Below are 18,442 nucleotides of genomic sequence, written 5' to 3' on the forward strand. Positions count from 1 at the left end.
ATGTTATTACTTTTGATGCTCAGAATTGTGCTGGAGAGTGTGGGGAAATGGAAACATCTTCCCATTTGTTTTTACATTGTGATTTTTTTGGGTCTGTTTGGACTTTAATTCTCAGGTGGTTAGGCGTTTATTCAGTTATGCCTAGCGATGCACCAAGCCATTTTAAACAGTTCAGTTTTCTTGGTGGTGTCGCCAAATCAAAACAAAACATTTTACAGGCTATCTGGTATGCAACTGTTTGGGAAATTTGGAAGGAAGAAACAACATGATATTTAATGTGAAAATTTGCCCCATTCAACAGGTGGTTGACAAGATTAAGTCGACAACTTTCATGTGGTTGAAAGGAAAATACCATGGTTGGTGGCTTAGTCCGTTTACTACTCTTGGCATAGGTTAATGTTAGTTTCTTTGAGGTTTTTCCGCCATTGCGGATTGGCTTAGCCTTGTAATTATATATGTGATGTAACACCCTGTTTTCCCAACTTGAAAATTTCATTTAAAATCAGAGTATTTAATTCATAAACGGAATGTCACATACTACTTTTAAGTCATAAAATAGATATTAATAAATATCCTTCCAGGTTCAACATCATAAAAGTATGGAAATACGCAGCGGAAATAGTTCAACATGAACAAAGTCTTGGCACGCAGGCCTTATCAGAAAATCTCATAATTTGATTCCATACTTATTCGTAAAAAGTTCATAAAGACACGTAAGGAATAGATAAGAAAGCAAGCCCCATCCCGTTACGTATCAGAGCACCTAGACACAAGTGAGGAGTCCTCTCACGAACACTTCTAATCTTTAATACCTGTACATTACCCACGGTCGAGGCAACATATACGCAGAAGGGGTGAGATTTCACAGTCAACAAATTAAGCATATAATTCATCAAAATGCATTTAACAACGTAAGACATCTCTAACATATTAAACATTTATCACTTAGCATCTTAACAAATCATAATTAATTATTATCATCATATATTATCATTAGTCCGTAAACAAATATCATTCTTAATTCATAAGCAAAATCACCTTTAAATCATAACCAAGTATCATCATATATTTAACAACTCAAGACATCATAACATCAGCATTAATATTCATTTAGTTTCATATTATTATCATCATCAATCATAAACAACATCATCATCAAACATCATCATTAAAACATAATCAAACATCATCATCAAACATCATCATCAAAACATAAACAACTATCATCATCAAAACATAATCAAAACATAAACAACTATCATCATCAAACATCATCATCAAAACATAAACAACTATCATCATCAAAACATAATCAAAGCATAAACAACCATCATCATCAAATCGTTAGATCCTCATTAAATATAAGTTACGACGACTCTGCAACGCAACAACAACTTCAACAACAACTTAGACAACTTCGACAACAACTTAGACAACTTCGCAACAACTTAGACAAATTTGCAACAACTTAGACAACTTCAACATCAACTTAGACAATTTCAACAACAACTTAGACAACTTCAACATGCATGTGGTACCACCAGGGCATTAAGCCCCCTTCGTTAAGGTCATAATTGGACCTGTCGGGCATTAAGCCCCCATCGCTAAGGTCATAAAGGACTTGTCAGGCATTAAGCCCCCATCGCTGACTATGCAACAACACAACTCTAAATGCAACTTGAACAACAACATGAACATCTTATACAATTCCATTAAAATGGACAACTTTTTAAAGACTCCAACAAATTGGACGACATCTCAAGTAGACTCATGCAACATAATCAATTAACAGCAACATGATAACTCAGGAATAGCATAATAATGAACATCAATCAATAGGCAACTGTAACACCCCATTTTCCCAACGTAAAAATTTCATAATTAAAAATCAGAGTAATTCAACTTTAAACGGAATGCTACACTTCTTAAAAAAATTCATAAACTGAATAAATAACAATTTATTCTTCAAAATCATTTAACATAAGTAATTCAAAACTTCGCAGCGGAATTAGTTCATTCAACATAAAAAGTCTTTGGCACGCAGGCCTCATTAGAAAATCTCATAAGTCTTAATTCAATAGTTATTCATAAAAGTTCATAAACAATACGTAAGGAATAGAAGTAAAGTCAAGTCCCATCCCGTTACGTATCAGAGCACCTAGACACACATGTGAGGAGTCCACTCACGACGCCTCTAATCTTGATTACCTGCAAGTTACCCATACGAAGAGCAACATTTCCAAGCAGAGGGGTGAGATTTCTCAAAACAAAAATATTAAACATATAAATCATATAAAGTACATTCAACAACTTAAACATCTTATAACTCATTAATCATATCTAACAACTTAAATTTCCTTAACTAGTATCATTAATCTTCCTACATTAGTCATAAACTATCATAACACTAATCATAAACATCTTCATATATCATCAATTACTAATCTTAAACATCATTATATAACATCAAATAATAGTCACCAACAATCATCACATAGCATCAATATCAATCATAAGCATCAACATGTAATTCACATAAGTATCATTATCAAAGCATATCATTTATCGAAAACAACTTCATAATTAAGTTCATAATCAACTTCTTAAACAAACATCATCATTAAATCATAACCAAGTATCATCATATATTCAATAATTCAAGACATCATAACATCATCATTAATATTCATTTAATATCATATTATTATCATCGTCAATCATAAACAACATCATCATCAAACATCATCATCAAAACATAATCAAAACATCATCATCGAACATCACTTATCAAATCATCATTAAATATAAGTTATGACGACTCTACAATGCAACAACAACTTCGACAACAACTTAGACAACTTCGACAACAACTTAGACAACTTCGACAACTTCAATATGCATGTGGTACCACCAGGGCATTAAGCCCCCTTCGCTAAGGTCATATTTGGACCTGTCGGGCATTAAGCCCCCATCGCTAAGGTCATCAAGAACCTGTCGGGCATTAAGCCCCCATCGCTGACTATGCAACAACACAATCTTCCTATAGCTTGGACAACAACGTGAACATCTTATACAATTCCATTAAAATGGACAACTTCTTAAATCATGACAACTTAGACCGACTTATACAACTCTTATCATCTTAACGTCTTAACATCTTAGCATCTTGACAACATATGGATCACATAAATAATTCATGTCATATCATAATATAATAATATCAAATGATAATAAACAACATCTTAAAACATCATATTCATCAATCATAAACAACTTCATATAACATCGTATTTAAACATCAACAATAATTCACTATGTATCTTTGTAAACACATAATAAATTATCCACAACATATTTTTATGTCAAACCAAAGCTACTGGAAAGATATCACAAATATCAACAACTTTCATGTTTACAACAAAGATCAATTCAAAACAGAAACATATGAACAAAACGCAAAAACATGAAACAGAGAATGTTGTCACCGTACAATTTCGCTAAGACCTCCCTGTAGTATTTTAATCATAACTCAAAGACCAAACATCATTTTCACTTCAAACCAAAGCCACTAGAAAGCTAACAAAATTATCTAAAACTTTCATGTTTACGTCTAAGACCAATTCTGTACCGATCAATACCAGTTTTCATTTTAAATTCAGAAAAGTTGTGCTGAAAGTCCATAAAAATTCACTGTGACCTACGTGCAGTAATTTGACCATAACTCAATTTCTATATATCGTTTTGACGTGAGACTAACGGCATTAGAAAGCTAACATCCATACCTACAACTTTCGTGTTTACACCTAAGACCAATTCGGCACCGATCAATTCCAGTTTTAATATCAAAATTCGGGCAGAATGCAGATTTTCTCCAAGTTTCACCTAGTCTCATGGTTCTAACCTCAAAACTACTTCCAATAATCATCCTATGGATTATCTAAGGTATGTACACAATTTCTACAACAATTCAACAAGTTTTCATCATCTAATCATCAAATCTCTCTCAAAACCCTAATTCTCAAATTCTCACAAACTCTCCCCAACTTGTTAGATGTAATCTAATGATTTAACAACTTAATATTAATGCAAGATAGTCTCACCCTCACCTTAGATTAATTCCTGAATCAGCAGCAGCGTTCTTCTTTCCTAAGGTCTTCTCCTCTTCTCTTGACTTATCTCTTCTCTTCTCTTCTTTCCAAAAAGCGGTTTAAGGTAAACTCTTTCTAACCTAAGCTCCTCTATTTATAATACTAAAATATTCGTCCCAAATCTATTTAGGCCCAACAACTTATTCTTCTTTCTATTCTAACCCCCAATTCCACTCACACTAATAATCCTCATAATCTTATTTATTTCTAAATTAAATATATCTCTCACAAATAATAAATATATTTCTACACCAAATAACAAATATATCTCTAACAAATAACACATATATTTCTACACCATATAACAAATATATCTCTAACAAATAACAAATATATTTCTACACCAAATAACAATTATATATCTAACAAATAACAAATATATTTCTACACCAAATAACAAATATATATCTAACAAATAACAAATATATATTATTCTAGTAAATACGAACATATAACATAACAAAATATCACTCATCAAAATAAATCGGCTAAATCATAAAAAGATATCTAATCTCAAAACTACCTCCAAATCTACTTATTCTAATAATTCTCATATTCTAATAAATAATAGAATAATGCCACATAATAAAATACTAACACCTCATATAAATAAATAAATCACATAAATAGACTCTAACTTAATAAAAATAATTAAATAAAAAGGAGGGCGTTACACCCACTTGTCAGGCATTAAGCCCCCATCGCCGACTATGCAACAACACAACTCTAAATGCAACTTGAACAACAACATGAACATCTTATACAATTCCATTAAAATGGACAACTTTTTAAAGACTCCAACAAATTGGACGACATCTCAAGTAGACTCATGCAACATAATCAATTAACAGCAACATGATAACTCAGGAATAGCATAATAATGAACATCAATCAATAGGCAACAACGTCATAAACATCGCACATAAGTCACATAATAATCATATAGCATTAGCACACTAATCGTCTCATTAATCATCATAATTCAATAGTAATAGTAACATAGCAGCACATAATTAGCATCATAAAATAGCAATATCATTCAATGAGAAACAACATTATAAACATCTTTATAAATCACATATTAATCATATATTATTATCATTCATCATCTTATACTAACATAAAATCATCTTAGCTTAAGCTCTCTGAATACTTTATAATCTCATGAACAACTTTCATCCCTATCCCAAGGTCATCTCAAGACTACATGTGCGAAAGGATCGCAAGGAAACTAATCAAGGCAACTAAGCATCACTTACTCACAAGGTGGGTTACACTATGGCAAGGAACTACTCCTATAACCCTTAATTAAATCCCTCTCATTAAGCTTATTGATTTGGGGCCTTACTGTACATCTTAGGAACCCTTTAGAGGCATAAAAATGGGTCAAATATAGTTTAAGTCAACACTGCATCGTGGCACGTTGAGGTACCATCGTGGCACGTTTGGACAACCTAAAAATGGTTTCGGCTCTGGAAAAATCGTGGCACGTTGGGCTTCCATCGTGGCACGTTCATAGTTCGACAGACAACTTCAGATTTTCTACCTTTCACGTTTTCGGCCGTAAAACTCAAACCGTTGATCCGTTTTCGATGCCGTTTTCGCCTACGCGCTCCTGACACTAAGCTCTATCATATTCTACAGAAAAATTCAAGTTTAAACCACTCAAAAAAATAGTTTTCCAAAATCTCACAACCCTAATTCTTAAACTCACCGACATCTCATCTAATCACATAGTTTTAGCTTCAAAATTACTTCAAAATCCCTCTTGTTCTCCTCTTTTCTGACTTTTCTCCATTTTTCTCCAAAAACGTACGTTATGCCTAAAAACTTTTCTCAACCTAACTCCTTCTATTTATAACCTCACTCTAATTTCTTTTTACACCTCTAAAAATACTCTTTTCACACCACATCCCAAATTCTAATATTTTTATTTTATTTTTCATATCTTATTTTATTTATTAAATAAAATAAGTCACCCAACGTAACAACTTCACAAAATCATATACTCCTCATAATCTTATTTATTTCTAAATTAAATATATCTCTCACAAATAACAAATATATTCACATAAATACATTACATAAATATCACGGCACATAAACCATATAAAATCACATAAATGTTCTCACCACATAAAATCATACGAAATCATATAATATTCATATCTCATCACATAATTCATATAAATATATATAAATATATTTCTAGGCTCAATAAATAAACCAATAAATCAAGTAACAAGGAATAAATCAAGTAATTAAAAAGTGGGTGTTACATGTGATACTTTTTGAATTCTGGTGTTTCTTCCTTAGTACACCTTGTGCTGGGAAGGCCATTTTGAGGTGGTAATAATATTACATTTTAGCCTCTTAAAAAAAAAATATTTATTAAATATAGTTAGGCAGTTCGATATGTGGTTTGAATCGGTTACAAGAAAATACATTATTTGATCAAAAAAATTAAATGCTCACCGTTTGTTTTAGGTTTGATGACTTTTAAGAAAATTCAATATGATAAACTAACGGTAATATCATAGTTTTCTGAATTAACAATTAAAAATAATTGATTGTGTTTTTTTTTTTGGTGGCCGGGGTTCGAAGCCTAAGATTGTGTTTTTTTTTTTGTGGTGAACCCCAGACCTTGCGTGGTGGTCGGGGTTCGAACCCCAGACCTTGCATATATTATGCATTGTCCTCTTACCGACTGAGCTAAGCTAACGAGGACAATAATTGATTGCGTTTGAACATATGAAATAGTTTTCTGAATGTAGAAACATATGATAGTTAGAAAAATTAGGTTAAATTTAACTAATAAGTATTATTGACAAAATAATTAAAAACCAACAAATAATAGATTAATGAAGTATATGTCATCGTGAGCTTAGCTCAGTTGGTATGAACAATGCATAATATATGCAATAAAGCAAGGTATGGGGTTCGAACCCCGACCACCACCAAAAAAAGATTAATGGAATATATTATTATACTAACAAAAAATAAATTATTATACTAACAAAAAATAAATAAGTATTAATATTTAAGGGTTAATTAAGTAAATAGTCCCTATAAATATTCAGAAGTTCATTTTTAGTCCCTACAAAATAAATATTAAGAAGTTCATTTTTAGTCCCTACAAAATAAAATTACACCTTTTAGTCTCTGTAAAATTTTCTATCAGTATTTTTAGTCCCTCTAAAATCTTCCATCAACATTTTTAGTTCCTGTAAAAAATGTGCGTCAACAATTTTGGTTTCGAAATGTCATAGGGTCTAAAAAAGTGTGATTTTATTTTGTAGGGACTAAAAAACAAAATTTTGAATATTTATAGGGAGCATTTACTTTATTAACCCTAATATTTATGTATGCGGTTCTATTTGGTTCAGTCCGATTGTAAAAAAGAAATCTAAAATTCGATCCTATTCGAGTTGTTGTTACAAAAGCAAATCCAAACATATCCAATAATTTCAATTTTATTCATTTTTTTTTGTTTTTTTAATCAGTTTGAATGTGAACATAACTATATATAATAAATTTAATTAAGATTGTGTTAAATTTTAATTTTTTTCCCTGCATTGGTTTGACTTGAATTATACTATTAATGTTATATTTGTTAAAAGAAATTATTTTAGACATACTATTAATACAATGAATATCCTTAAAAAAAATTAATACATTGAATATACATAGTCAAATAAGCATTATTCAAATGAGTGTTAACTCCCTCAAAAAAAAATGAGTGTTAACTTTTTTTTTTCCTCTAGATCTGTTTGACTTGAATTATAATATTAAATGTAATATTTGTTAAATAAATATTATTTGAGAAATACTATTAATACATTGAATACCTTAAAAAAATTTTAATACATTGAATATATATAGTCAAATAAGCATTATTCAAATGAGTTTTAATTTTTTTCTCTACATCTGTTTGACTTGAATTATAATATTAAATGTAATATTTGTTAAATAAACATTATTTTAGACATACTATTAAATACTTCAATACATTGAATATATATAGTCAAATAAGAATTATTCAAATGATTGTTGAATATATATAGTCAAATAAGCATTATTATAAATAAAAATATTTAAATTTTTGATAAAAAAAAATATAATACAACAGTTTGTTATTATTGTGTAATATGCTAAGAGTTTAATGGTGGTGGGTTAACAGTACAAAACCCTTTTGTACACACGACTATTAAAAAAGTATTTTTTATATTTCACTAAAAATAGGTAAACTTCTTTAAATTTTAAACTCAGGTATAGTTTTTTAAATGTCGAATACGCGTAAAATAACGAGGCATTCTCATATGGACCTCCAGAAGAGGTTCCAACGGGACATTCATGCATTTTTAGTAAAATAGTGGATTTTAATAATAGTAAAATTATTTTCCTTCAAAAAAATAATAGTAAAATTATTTAATAATAGTTCTACTTTTGAAATATTTTTTGGAGGACTGTATTTGAGGAATCGATATAAAAAATAGAATAAAACAAAATAAAAAACCCTAATAAGGACATAAACCTAATCTAGAAAACATAAAAAAATAGAAAATAAAAGGACACAAAAAACATAAAATATTTATTTTCAAAATATTTAAAACAAAAAATGGGAAAGAGATAAATTATTATTAATTAAAGTAGCACTATTTGTTTTTCCTTGATGTTACAAGGTCAAGTCATCAGGTACAGTCGTAAAACGATAACTGGCATCACTCAATTTAATAACAATTTACGCTTACCCCATTTTTTTTAAAAAAATCAATTAATAATGATATTGACGATGCTATTATTAAATATAAAAATAACTACTTTATTACGAATAACACACACACACACTCTTAATATATATTACAATTCATTCTTTAGGTATAACTAGACCATCGACCCGTGCTCCGCACGGGTCCCACCGACTAAAATATGTACGAAAAAGTTATATCATAATAATAAATAAATAAATGAAATATTCACATGATAAAAATGTATAACATTAATCATATCATCTTGACATTAATATATAGTTTGAAAATCGTACATTTTACATTAGATATCATACATTACGAAATACTATAAAAACGACATTTGAAGTGACATTAGTATTTTCACATTCATCATTGGTTATCATCAACCTTTTTTTTTTTTTTACGTATTCAACCCATCTCTTAAAGTAACTCTTGTTAATAGTCATTACAAATAAAACAAACAAAAATTGACTCCTTTGAAACTTGATCCAAGCCTTACACCAATTCCATATTAAGTTTGTGCTTGTGTGGCAAGAGTTTGTAATTCCCCTCATTAAATCTTATCATGACATTCTCTAGCTTATATGTTCCTCCTTCTTCAACCATTCCTTGAATCGTTGGCACCAGGAACTTATGAACAGTGGCATGGATACGTCCTCGCTAAACAAAAAATAACTTGTCATTAACATAAATCATAGTATATGTTATCGTAGTGGCAACTTGAAAAAAGGATCATTTATTTATACAATCGATTTATATAATATATCTTTTCATCAACCAATATCATGTTCATGAAGATGATATCGTCTGGATTTTCCTTATCACGGATCAGCCATATATGGGCCACACAGACAATCAACTTCAAATCCTTCTTTCCACCTGTCACAGCTGAAATGGGGGTGAAAATGTTTGCCATATTAGCAAGTGCAAGAAAGAGTTATATTTGCTTAATTTTGCTTAAAGTCGAGAATGGTTGTATTAGCACAACTAAGTGGTATTTAAATAGGTAATTGGCAGTTCTCTTCGTTAGTTTCAAATGTGATTATTAATCATAGTTTTCTATTGGTAATAATTAATATTCAAAAGTTTTTAATTGCCATTAACTACGTTCTTGATTGCCATTAACACTACATCATAATTACTATTCAAAATCGAATCAACCTTGATACGTGTTATTTTTTGAAATAAGTACGTCATAATTGCTTTTAATATGTAGTAATTGGTAGAGTGGTTAGTGCATAATGCATAAAAGCAATTAAAAGTAATTCCTATACGAAAATATTCGACTTTCAAGTTTTTAATTGTCATTAACGACGTTTTCAAGCCATTAACTACATTCTTAATTGCCTTTAACAGTACGTAATAATTACTATTCAAAATCGAATCAACATTGATACGTGTTAATTTTTGAAATAAGTACGTAGTTAATTGCTTTTAATAGGTAGTAATTGGTAGAGTGATTGGTGCATAATGCATAAAAGCAATTAAAAGTAATTTCTATACGAAAATATTCGACTTTCAAGTTTTTAATTGTCATTAACGACGTTTTCAAGCCATTAACTACGTTCTTAATTGCCATTAACAATACATAATAATTACTATTCAAAATCGAATCAACCTTGATACGTGTTAATTTTTGAAATAAGTACGTAGTTAATTGCTTTAAATAGGTAGTAATTGGTAGAGTGATTGGTGCATAATGCATAAAAGCAATTAAAAGTAATTCCTATACAAAAATATGCGACTTAAAAGTTTTTAATTGTCATTAACGACGTTTTCAAGCCATTAACTACGTTCTTAATTGCCATTAACAATACGTAATAATTCATATTCAAAATCGAATCAACCTTGATACGTGTTAATATTTGAAATAAGTAGGTCATAATTGCTTTTAATAGGTAGTAATTGGTAGAGTGATTAGTGCATACTTTAGTGGTAAAATTCGAGGGAATTTCACCTTGAAACGCATATCTTCCTATCACTCTATATCGGATAACACATTATAGTGTAAAAAATGCATGCGTGAAACATTGAAATGTCAGTAGAATAATGTGATAGGAATTAGTGTATGTGTGAAACAATAAAAAATGTATGCGTGAAACATTTTCAATTGCCGCTTTCTAAGGGATGTTTATATTATTTCTGATTAGCAATTAGTGTAGGGGAATTAGTTATTTTTGATTAGCAATTAGTGTATGGGAATGTTGACCGACTTGATTATGCTTTAATACGTATTCAATTGCATTAACGAACTGAGAGAACTTTTTTCAAGTTTGAATAAACGGATGTGATCAAGTGCTTGAACGGATGAGATTACTCGAGCAAGTAGTACATGTTTAGGAGGGAAAAATGCTAGGGAATTAGGGCAAAGTAGGGAGGATTAGGGCAAACATGATAGCCAAGCAAGTCTAGCTTTTATAATAAAGGATTGCTATTATTTAAGTTGGATATTATTGAAATTGTATAGTTTAATTTTTCTTTAAACTTTAAATGTCAAACACATTTTTTATAAAATAAGTCAAATACATGTACAATAAGGGGTAATTTTTTTATGTTTTTTTTTTGTTTCGAAAGATGGTAATTTTTTGATGCTGTAACCTCCAAGTGCATATCCACTCAGAAAAGTTATAAAAAGGTCAATGGTGCCATTTAATAAATAATAATTTCCCTCTTCTCAATTTCTTTTTTTAAAATTTACATTTACTATTTTTAAAATATTTGAAATATATTTTTAAATAAATACCTATTGTATATTGTTCATTGAATTGAGTTGAAGTAAAATTTTAAATAAACAACTATTATAATTTTCAAAATTGATATATGATTCATTGAATTATATATGGTTTTCATATTCATTGAATTGAGTTGAAGTATACAATCTGAAATAAAAATAAAAATAAAAAATAGCATTTCATTTTATTCCATTCTCTTCTAGATACCTAAAATTGATTTTTTTTTTCTGACAAAACCTAAAATTGTATTTATATATCTTGCCCTTATGTATTGGACTCATGCCTAAACTTGTTTACAAATTAGCCTCTGTTAATTCTGAATCCCAATGGCATCAATCACCTCTACTATTTCACCTTTGAAAAGTGAAAATGATCTCAAAGGACTTATTGACTTCAAATCCCTGCACGAGGAAGCAAAGGTGCCACAAGAGTTTATCTGGTCATCCGAGGATTTGGTTGAAACCAGCAAAGAAGAGTTGAATGTACCTGTCATTGATTTGGAAGCCATATTCAACGGTGATGATGCTGCTTTGGCTGCTGCTGCAAAGATTGTGAGGGAGACATGCATGGAGCATGGCTTTTTCCAAGTCACCAATCATGGAGTTGACCAAAATTTGATAAATGCTACTTATCAAGAATTTGTGTCCCTTTTCAAACTTCCTTTGGATAGGAAGCTCAATGCAATGAGAAATCCATGGGGTTATTCAGGTGCTCATGCAGCAAGGTACTCTACTAGTTTGCCATGGAAAGAGACATTTACTTTTCAATACAAACACTATGATCAATCAGAGACACAAATTGTTGACTTCTTCACTTCTGCCTTAGGTGATGACCACCAACACGCTGGGTAAGAACCATAATATTTTTTTTTGTTGCAATTAACTTATTTTCTCGCAAATCTAAACATGCACTAAAAATGAAAAGGGCGAGTTTGGTGATTAAACTCGCCAATGTGCAGATCCGGATCCTTTACAGCAACGACATTGTACAACAACTATAGATACCTTTAGATCTGAAGAGAAAGAACTTATTTCGCTAAATCTAACGGTCTCCATAACTGCGTTGTTGTAGGAGATCCAAATATCCAATGTTACTAACCCATTAAATCAAACCAAATTGTTTATTTTATTTTATTTTTACTTTTAAATAATGTTTAGGATGTCTTCTGACAATTAAATATTTTATTTTTAAAATATACTTTTTTACCAACTCGACATGTTAATCCAGACCGTTTAGGGGTGATCAGAATTTGCAACTCTCAACTCACTTTTTTTGATAGGTCAATTCATCCCACATTTTCGTTAAAAATGTGGGTTGAAATATTGAGTCTATTCTAAAAAATAGAGGTAGACTCATTAATTCCCCCATATATATAATTTTTAATCGCGGAAGAAAAAATATTTTATTAAATTGAAACCAATTTCTACTTTACAACTATTTTAATGAGATTTGAACTCGTCCATTGAAGTTACTAAGGTAGATTCTCATAACTTAATAACTACTGATGTTTTAATTTCTCCCAATGACTAATTCATGTATCAACTAAGTGAATTACTCCCTCCGTTCCATAATAACTGAGTCATTTGTAAAAAAAATATTGTCTCAAAAATCTTGACCCATTTCACTTTCCAATACAACAATAATTACTTTTTTCAATTTTAACTCTAATTAATATTACTTTCACCAATCTCAATTCAATATATTCTACTTTACATTTATGATAAAGAAGAATGCACCAATATTTGACAAAGACACTAAAAACCATTTCTCTCTCTTTCATTTATACACTTTTCTTAATCTATGTGAAATGGTCAACGGACTCAGTTAAAATGGGACGAAGAGGGAGTATAAATTTTGATTAATTTTAACGTTTGATATTTTGATTTTGACCTATTGTTTCTTTCCAATTGGAATAGGTTGGTGTTACAAAAGTATTGTGAAGCCATGAAGAAATTATCAGATGTTATTTTGGAGCTGCTGGCCATTAGCTTGGATGTTGATCGATCATTCTATAAAAAGTTTTTTGAAGATGCAGAAACTATGATGAGGTGCAACTCTTACCCACCTTGCAGTGGCATCCATGCTGGCGCCCTTGGCACTGGTCCTCATTGTGACCCAACCTCAGTCACCATTCTTTTTCAAGATCAAGTTGGAGGTCTAGAAGCTTTTGTGGATAACAAATGGCTTAGTATTCGTCCTCAACCTAATAACTTTGTCATTAACATAGGGGACACTTTCAAGGTATGTATACAATATTTATGATACTATATTAACTCATAATTCTATAATATTTATGAGAAAGTGACAACGGTGTTTTTGGTTGTGATAGGCATTGACTAATGGAATATACAAGAGTTGTCTCCATAGGGTATTGGCTAATAAGGAGAAGGATAGAAAGACTCTTGCTTTCTTTTTGTGTCCAAAAGGAGACAAAATTGTGAGAGCACCTGAAAATATACTGGGAAGAAAAGAGTCAATGAAATATCCTGATTTCACTTGGAAACAATTTTTCGAGTTTACACAAAGGAAGCATAGAGCTGATCCCAACACTCTTCCAGATTTCGTCTCGTGGATTAATTCCAACTCAAGCTTCTAGTTTCTTGGGAGTTTGGTTCTGATTAAGATTGCATATTTCAGATAATAATTGCTACCTTTATTGTTACCATATTTTCTATGTATACCTGTATGTATTGCATGTACAACATAGAATAATATATGAACAAACATTTAGTGTAGCTCATAATAAAATGAAGTGCACCCAAATATATAATATGAACTATAAATTTTACTCGGGATGATTTGCTTCGCTATACATAGCATTTTTCTAGTATAAATTGTGAACGTAGAAGAGTAGGACACTCATATCTTTTGAAACTAGTTTAGTTAGATCTGGATATTTTCTTAACAAGTACTATCATTTAGAATATCACATCAAAATCAATTATGCGTTTCTAAAATCAATTTTGCATCCTTAAAAAGTGTAACCAAACACACGAGAATCCCCTCATGAATCATTGGCCATCATAAGTATCGCTTAATTAGTGGCCATCATAAGTATCGTTGAGTGATTCTGTTTGATTATTGGCATATGACAGAATTTGGACATATTAGGTCATACCAAAAAAGGCTCAATCGAACTTGTTTTAATAGTAAAAAAGCAACAAATCACATTGTGCATATTCACTTAAGTGTAACTTTTGTGCAATTTATCATTTTCCTTGTCAATATTACATGAGAATGACAAACAAAAACTTCAAGTTCATTTTATTTTGAAAGGTGACACAAAACATTACATTAAATTGCATGTGTATATACTCTTATACGCATATATATAACTCTATATCTAAGATTACAATATATTGTTAATTATATCAAAAAGAAAAGAAGAAAAAAAAAGACCAAACATAAAATAAGCTTGGTCTTACTCATTCATACCAATGCCCTATGGAATCAATCTGATCTTGCGGTCGTAATTGTTTTTGAATCGAATTTGGAGAGAAAGGTAGTGGAAATGGTTGATCAGTAGTCATATAAGGAGGTTGAGACATGAGATTTGTAGATGTATATACACTATTGTTGAAATGTTGATTATTTAATTCATCTTGATTATGTTGATGTTGATGTTGATGTTGATGTAGCCTTTGTTCAGATCTTTGTTGTTTTGGAACATTGACTTTTTCACCTTCAATATCTCTATATTTTTGAAGGTAACATTTTAATGGTTCCACATAATCTTCAAAGCCTAACGTTGTAATAGCCCAAATAATATCATCACCATTGATTGTCTTTCTTTTTTCTCTTTGACATTTATCCGATGCTTCCCCGGTGACAAAACTTATGAACTCCGACACACATTCTTGAACTGTCTCTTTTGCATCCTTTGAGATTTTTCCATTTGCAGGAATAACTTTTTTCATTATTCTACCAACATTTGCTATTGGAAGAAAACGATCTTGTTCTTTATTGCTATTGCTATTGTGATGATGATTATGATTATTGTTGTTGTTGTTGTTGTTGTTGTTGTTGATTGTTTTTAAACAATGACTTTCAGGGTTTTCTGTGTTGAATCCATTTGGCAAATTACTATGACTCTCATCATCCATTGGAACTAAATTAATGAGCTTATAGGATAGGATGTTACGTGACCTTACAATATTACATTTAAATTTTACATTATTGTATAGATAGATAAACTGGAAGTGAGGCATAAAAATAGGCAAGTAAGAAGGGTTAGTTAGGAGAAGTAAAAGTTAATAAAAGAAAAATAGGCAAGTCCCCCGGACTCGTTCTAGATGTTGAGTACTTCATGTAACTGCCACGACCCGATCCAATTCCAACTTAGATAACACTATTATTGTCAATACAAATGATGACAAATTAGCAAACTTAATTAACTTTTATTTTTCGTACAAACTTGTTTTTGTTTTTGAAGGAAAATCTTCTTAATTATTGTTGTTGTTGCTATTATTATTTTCAATGAATTGAAAAATGATCAAGTATAGACTCATCATAGGCATTTAATGTGATGTTAAATGGGGCAAAAAAGTTTTAATTTATACGAAACAGACCTAGCATAATTTTTTTTTTTTTGAAATTTCACCATGCGTCATTGTATAAGATTTGTTTGGAAAAAATAGGTCAAATATCATGATCATCTAAGGTCATTTAAGTTAGATTATTATAATAAGTTAGTTCTTTAAGTATTTTTTATTATAAATTGGTCCTTTAAATCATAAAATATCTAAATCATTATGATATTTTCATCAAACTTAGTTAAAAATTGTGTACCTGATTACGAACTTGATTCCTTATGGGTTACGGTCCTAAAAATTAAATACAATTGTGTAAACGATATTTAACGAGGAGTGGCCCTGAGTATGGGCGGGAGGGGAGACCGTCCAGGATGTCATTTTTTAGGAACATCAAAATTATTATTTTTACTTCATAGTTAGTATTAATATAGATAAAATTCATTTTAACTTGCATTGATTAATTATGGAATAATTGTCATTTTGATCTTTGAATGTGTAACGAGTAGCCACAATAATCCTAAATGCATCAATATTTTAAAATAGTCTCTAATTGTGCACTCCAATAATCAAAATAGTTCATCGCTTTAAAACTTTTTGTTAATAATGTCATATTAATCCCACAATGTACTTCCTTACTGTCATATTAATCTTTATTAGTACTTAGTCATTGTCATATTTGTCCTTATAAAAAAATAGTTATCGTAAATAGAGGGACAATTTTATTGTCAAAACTATTTTTTTGAAAAAAGCTGGAGAAATTTATGGTTAGAAACAGATTCCAAAGTTGTAATGCTGGCTTTTTCCTCCTCTTTTTTGGTCCCTTGGCGTATTCGAAACAGATGGGCTAACTGCTTGCTCAAAACTAGACAAATGAATTTCATAGTTAGTCATATTTATAGGGAAGGCAACACATGTGCTGACCTGCTTGCCGAAATTGGTTTAGGTATCAATGGTTCTTTGTGGTGGGACAATGTTCCTGGTGTTATTAGGCAAGAAGTGATTAGAAACAAGTTAGGTCTTCCTAACTATAGGTTTCTCAATTTCTAATGGGTTGGCTTTGGTATAGTCCTCCAATCCTTTTCTGTTTCCTTTTCTCTTTTATATAATATTTTGGTGGTGCTTTGCATCACTTGTATAAAAAAAAAAAAATCAGAGACTATTTTAGAATTTTGACCGTTGTGGCTACTCGTTACAACCAAAATGACTACTACCCCATTAGTATATTGAAAAAATAGTCCCGTGAGCATAACTCAGTTGGTAGGACAATGCATTATTATATACAGGGGCCGGAGTTCGAACCCCGGACACCCCACTTATTCACCTTATAAGATGAATTCTACCCACTAGGCTACCTGACCAAAAAAAAAGTATATTGAAAAAATATTTTTTGAGAGCATTGATTATGAATGAATTTTTTGTAACAAAAAATGAAGAGAAAAAAAGAACATTGAGACAATTAAAATGACACAACTTTCCTTTAAAAAAAAAATGACACAACTTTATTCCTTCGCGCAAAACACAAAAAATCTAAGGGCGAACCCCGAAGATATCAACCAAACCTAGAAGTGGACGAAACATTGATGTCAATGATGGCTCTTCGGGAATGGAAAAGAGACTTTTTTTGGAAAAATGTTCGGAAAAATGTTCGGTTACCCTTTGGAACTATTATAAAGGATTGTCTAACCAAGAAGCTATGAGTATTAGATGTGTGTATTTAGGTTGGTCCTAACGGGGATTGGCATTAGGTTGTGTCTAACCATACCTTCAAGAAGAGGTTATGGCTATTCTTGCTTGAGTCCAGATAAAACTGTTTGGGCTCTAACTTCTCTAAGGTTATTCTTATGCTTATGGGAAGGAGGCTAAGGCTGGTGAGCTGAGTCATGGTTCTGTTTTTCAACATATCCAAGTTTGTTGGAAGGCCCCTCCATTAGATTAGATAAAGTGCAATATAGATGGGTATGTCTTGAATAACCATAGAGGGGCATGTGCTGGTGTTTTTTGGGAATAGAAACTGACATTGGTGAACTAGTTTTGTTCGGTACCTCAAATGTCCTTATGTCAGAGCGTTCCGGACTTGTTACACTTACTGAAGTCAGGGGCGGATCCAGACATTTAGTACATGTGGGGTTAAAATTTTGAAGAAACAATAATGCAAACTATATTAAAAATAAGAAGGGTTTTTTCTATCATGTGCAAATTTGCACGTGTTAAGAAATTTAAAATGGTAAGTTTGTCTTGTAACTTGTGTATTTTATATTAAATATATAACTTTTAATAAA

At 30.7% G+C, this 18,442-nt stretch overlaps 2 protein-coding genes across 2 annotated transcripts; one reads left to right on the forward strand and one right to left on the reverse strand.

The window, feature by feature from the left end:
* Window positions 1-11,906: 11,906 nt before the first annotated feature.
* LOC146933926 (gibberellin 20 oxidase 3-like) lies at window positions 11,907-14,424 on the forward strand. Its single transcript, XM_085708417.1, has 3 exons — window positions 11,907-12,478; window positions 13,548-13,872; window positions 13,961-14,424. Exons 1-3 carry the CDS (start codon window positions 11,958-11,960, stop codon window positions 14,225-14,227), a joined length of 1,113 nt encoding a protein of 370 aa, XP_085564543.1. The 5' UTR covers window positions 11,907-11,957; the 3' UTR covers window positions 14,228-14,424.
* A 445-nt stretch (window positions 14,425-14,869) lies between these two features.
* NF-YB7 (nuclear factor Y, subunit B7) lies at window positions 14,870-15,792 on the reverse strand. The gene has a single exon (XM_085705740.1). The coding sequence runs from the start codon at window positions 15,732-15,734 to the stop codon at window positions 15,057-15,059; it is 678 nt and encodes a 225-aa protein (XP_085561866.1). The 5' UTR covers window positions 15,735-15,792; the 3' UTR covers window positions 14,870-15,056.
* Window positions 15,793-18,442: the final 2,650 nt, after the last annotated feature.

Source organism: Medicago sativa, chromosome 4 (assembly GCF_051527215.1).
Source record: "Medicago sativa cultivar Bolivia chromosome 4, Bolivia_mono, whole genome shotgun sequence".
In the NCBI taxonomy this organism is placed as follows: Eukaryota; Viridiplantae; Streptophyta; class Magnoliopsida; order Fabales; family Fabaceae; genus Medicago; species Medicago sativa.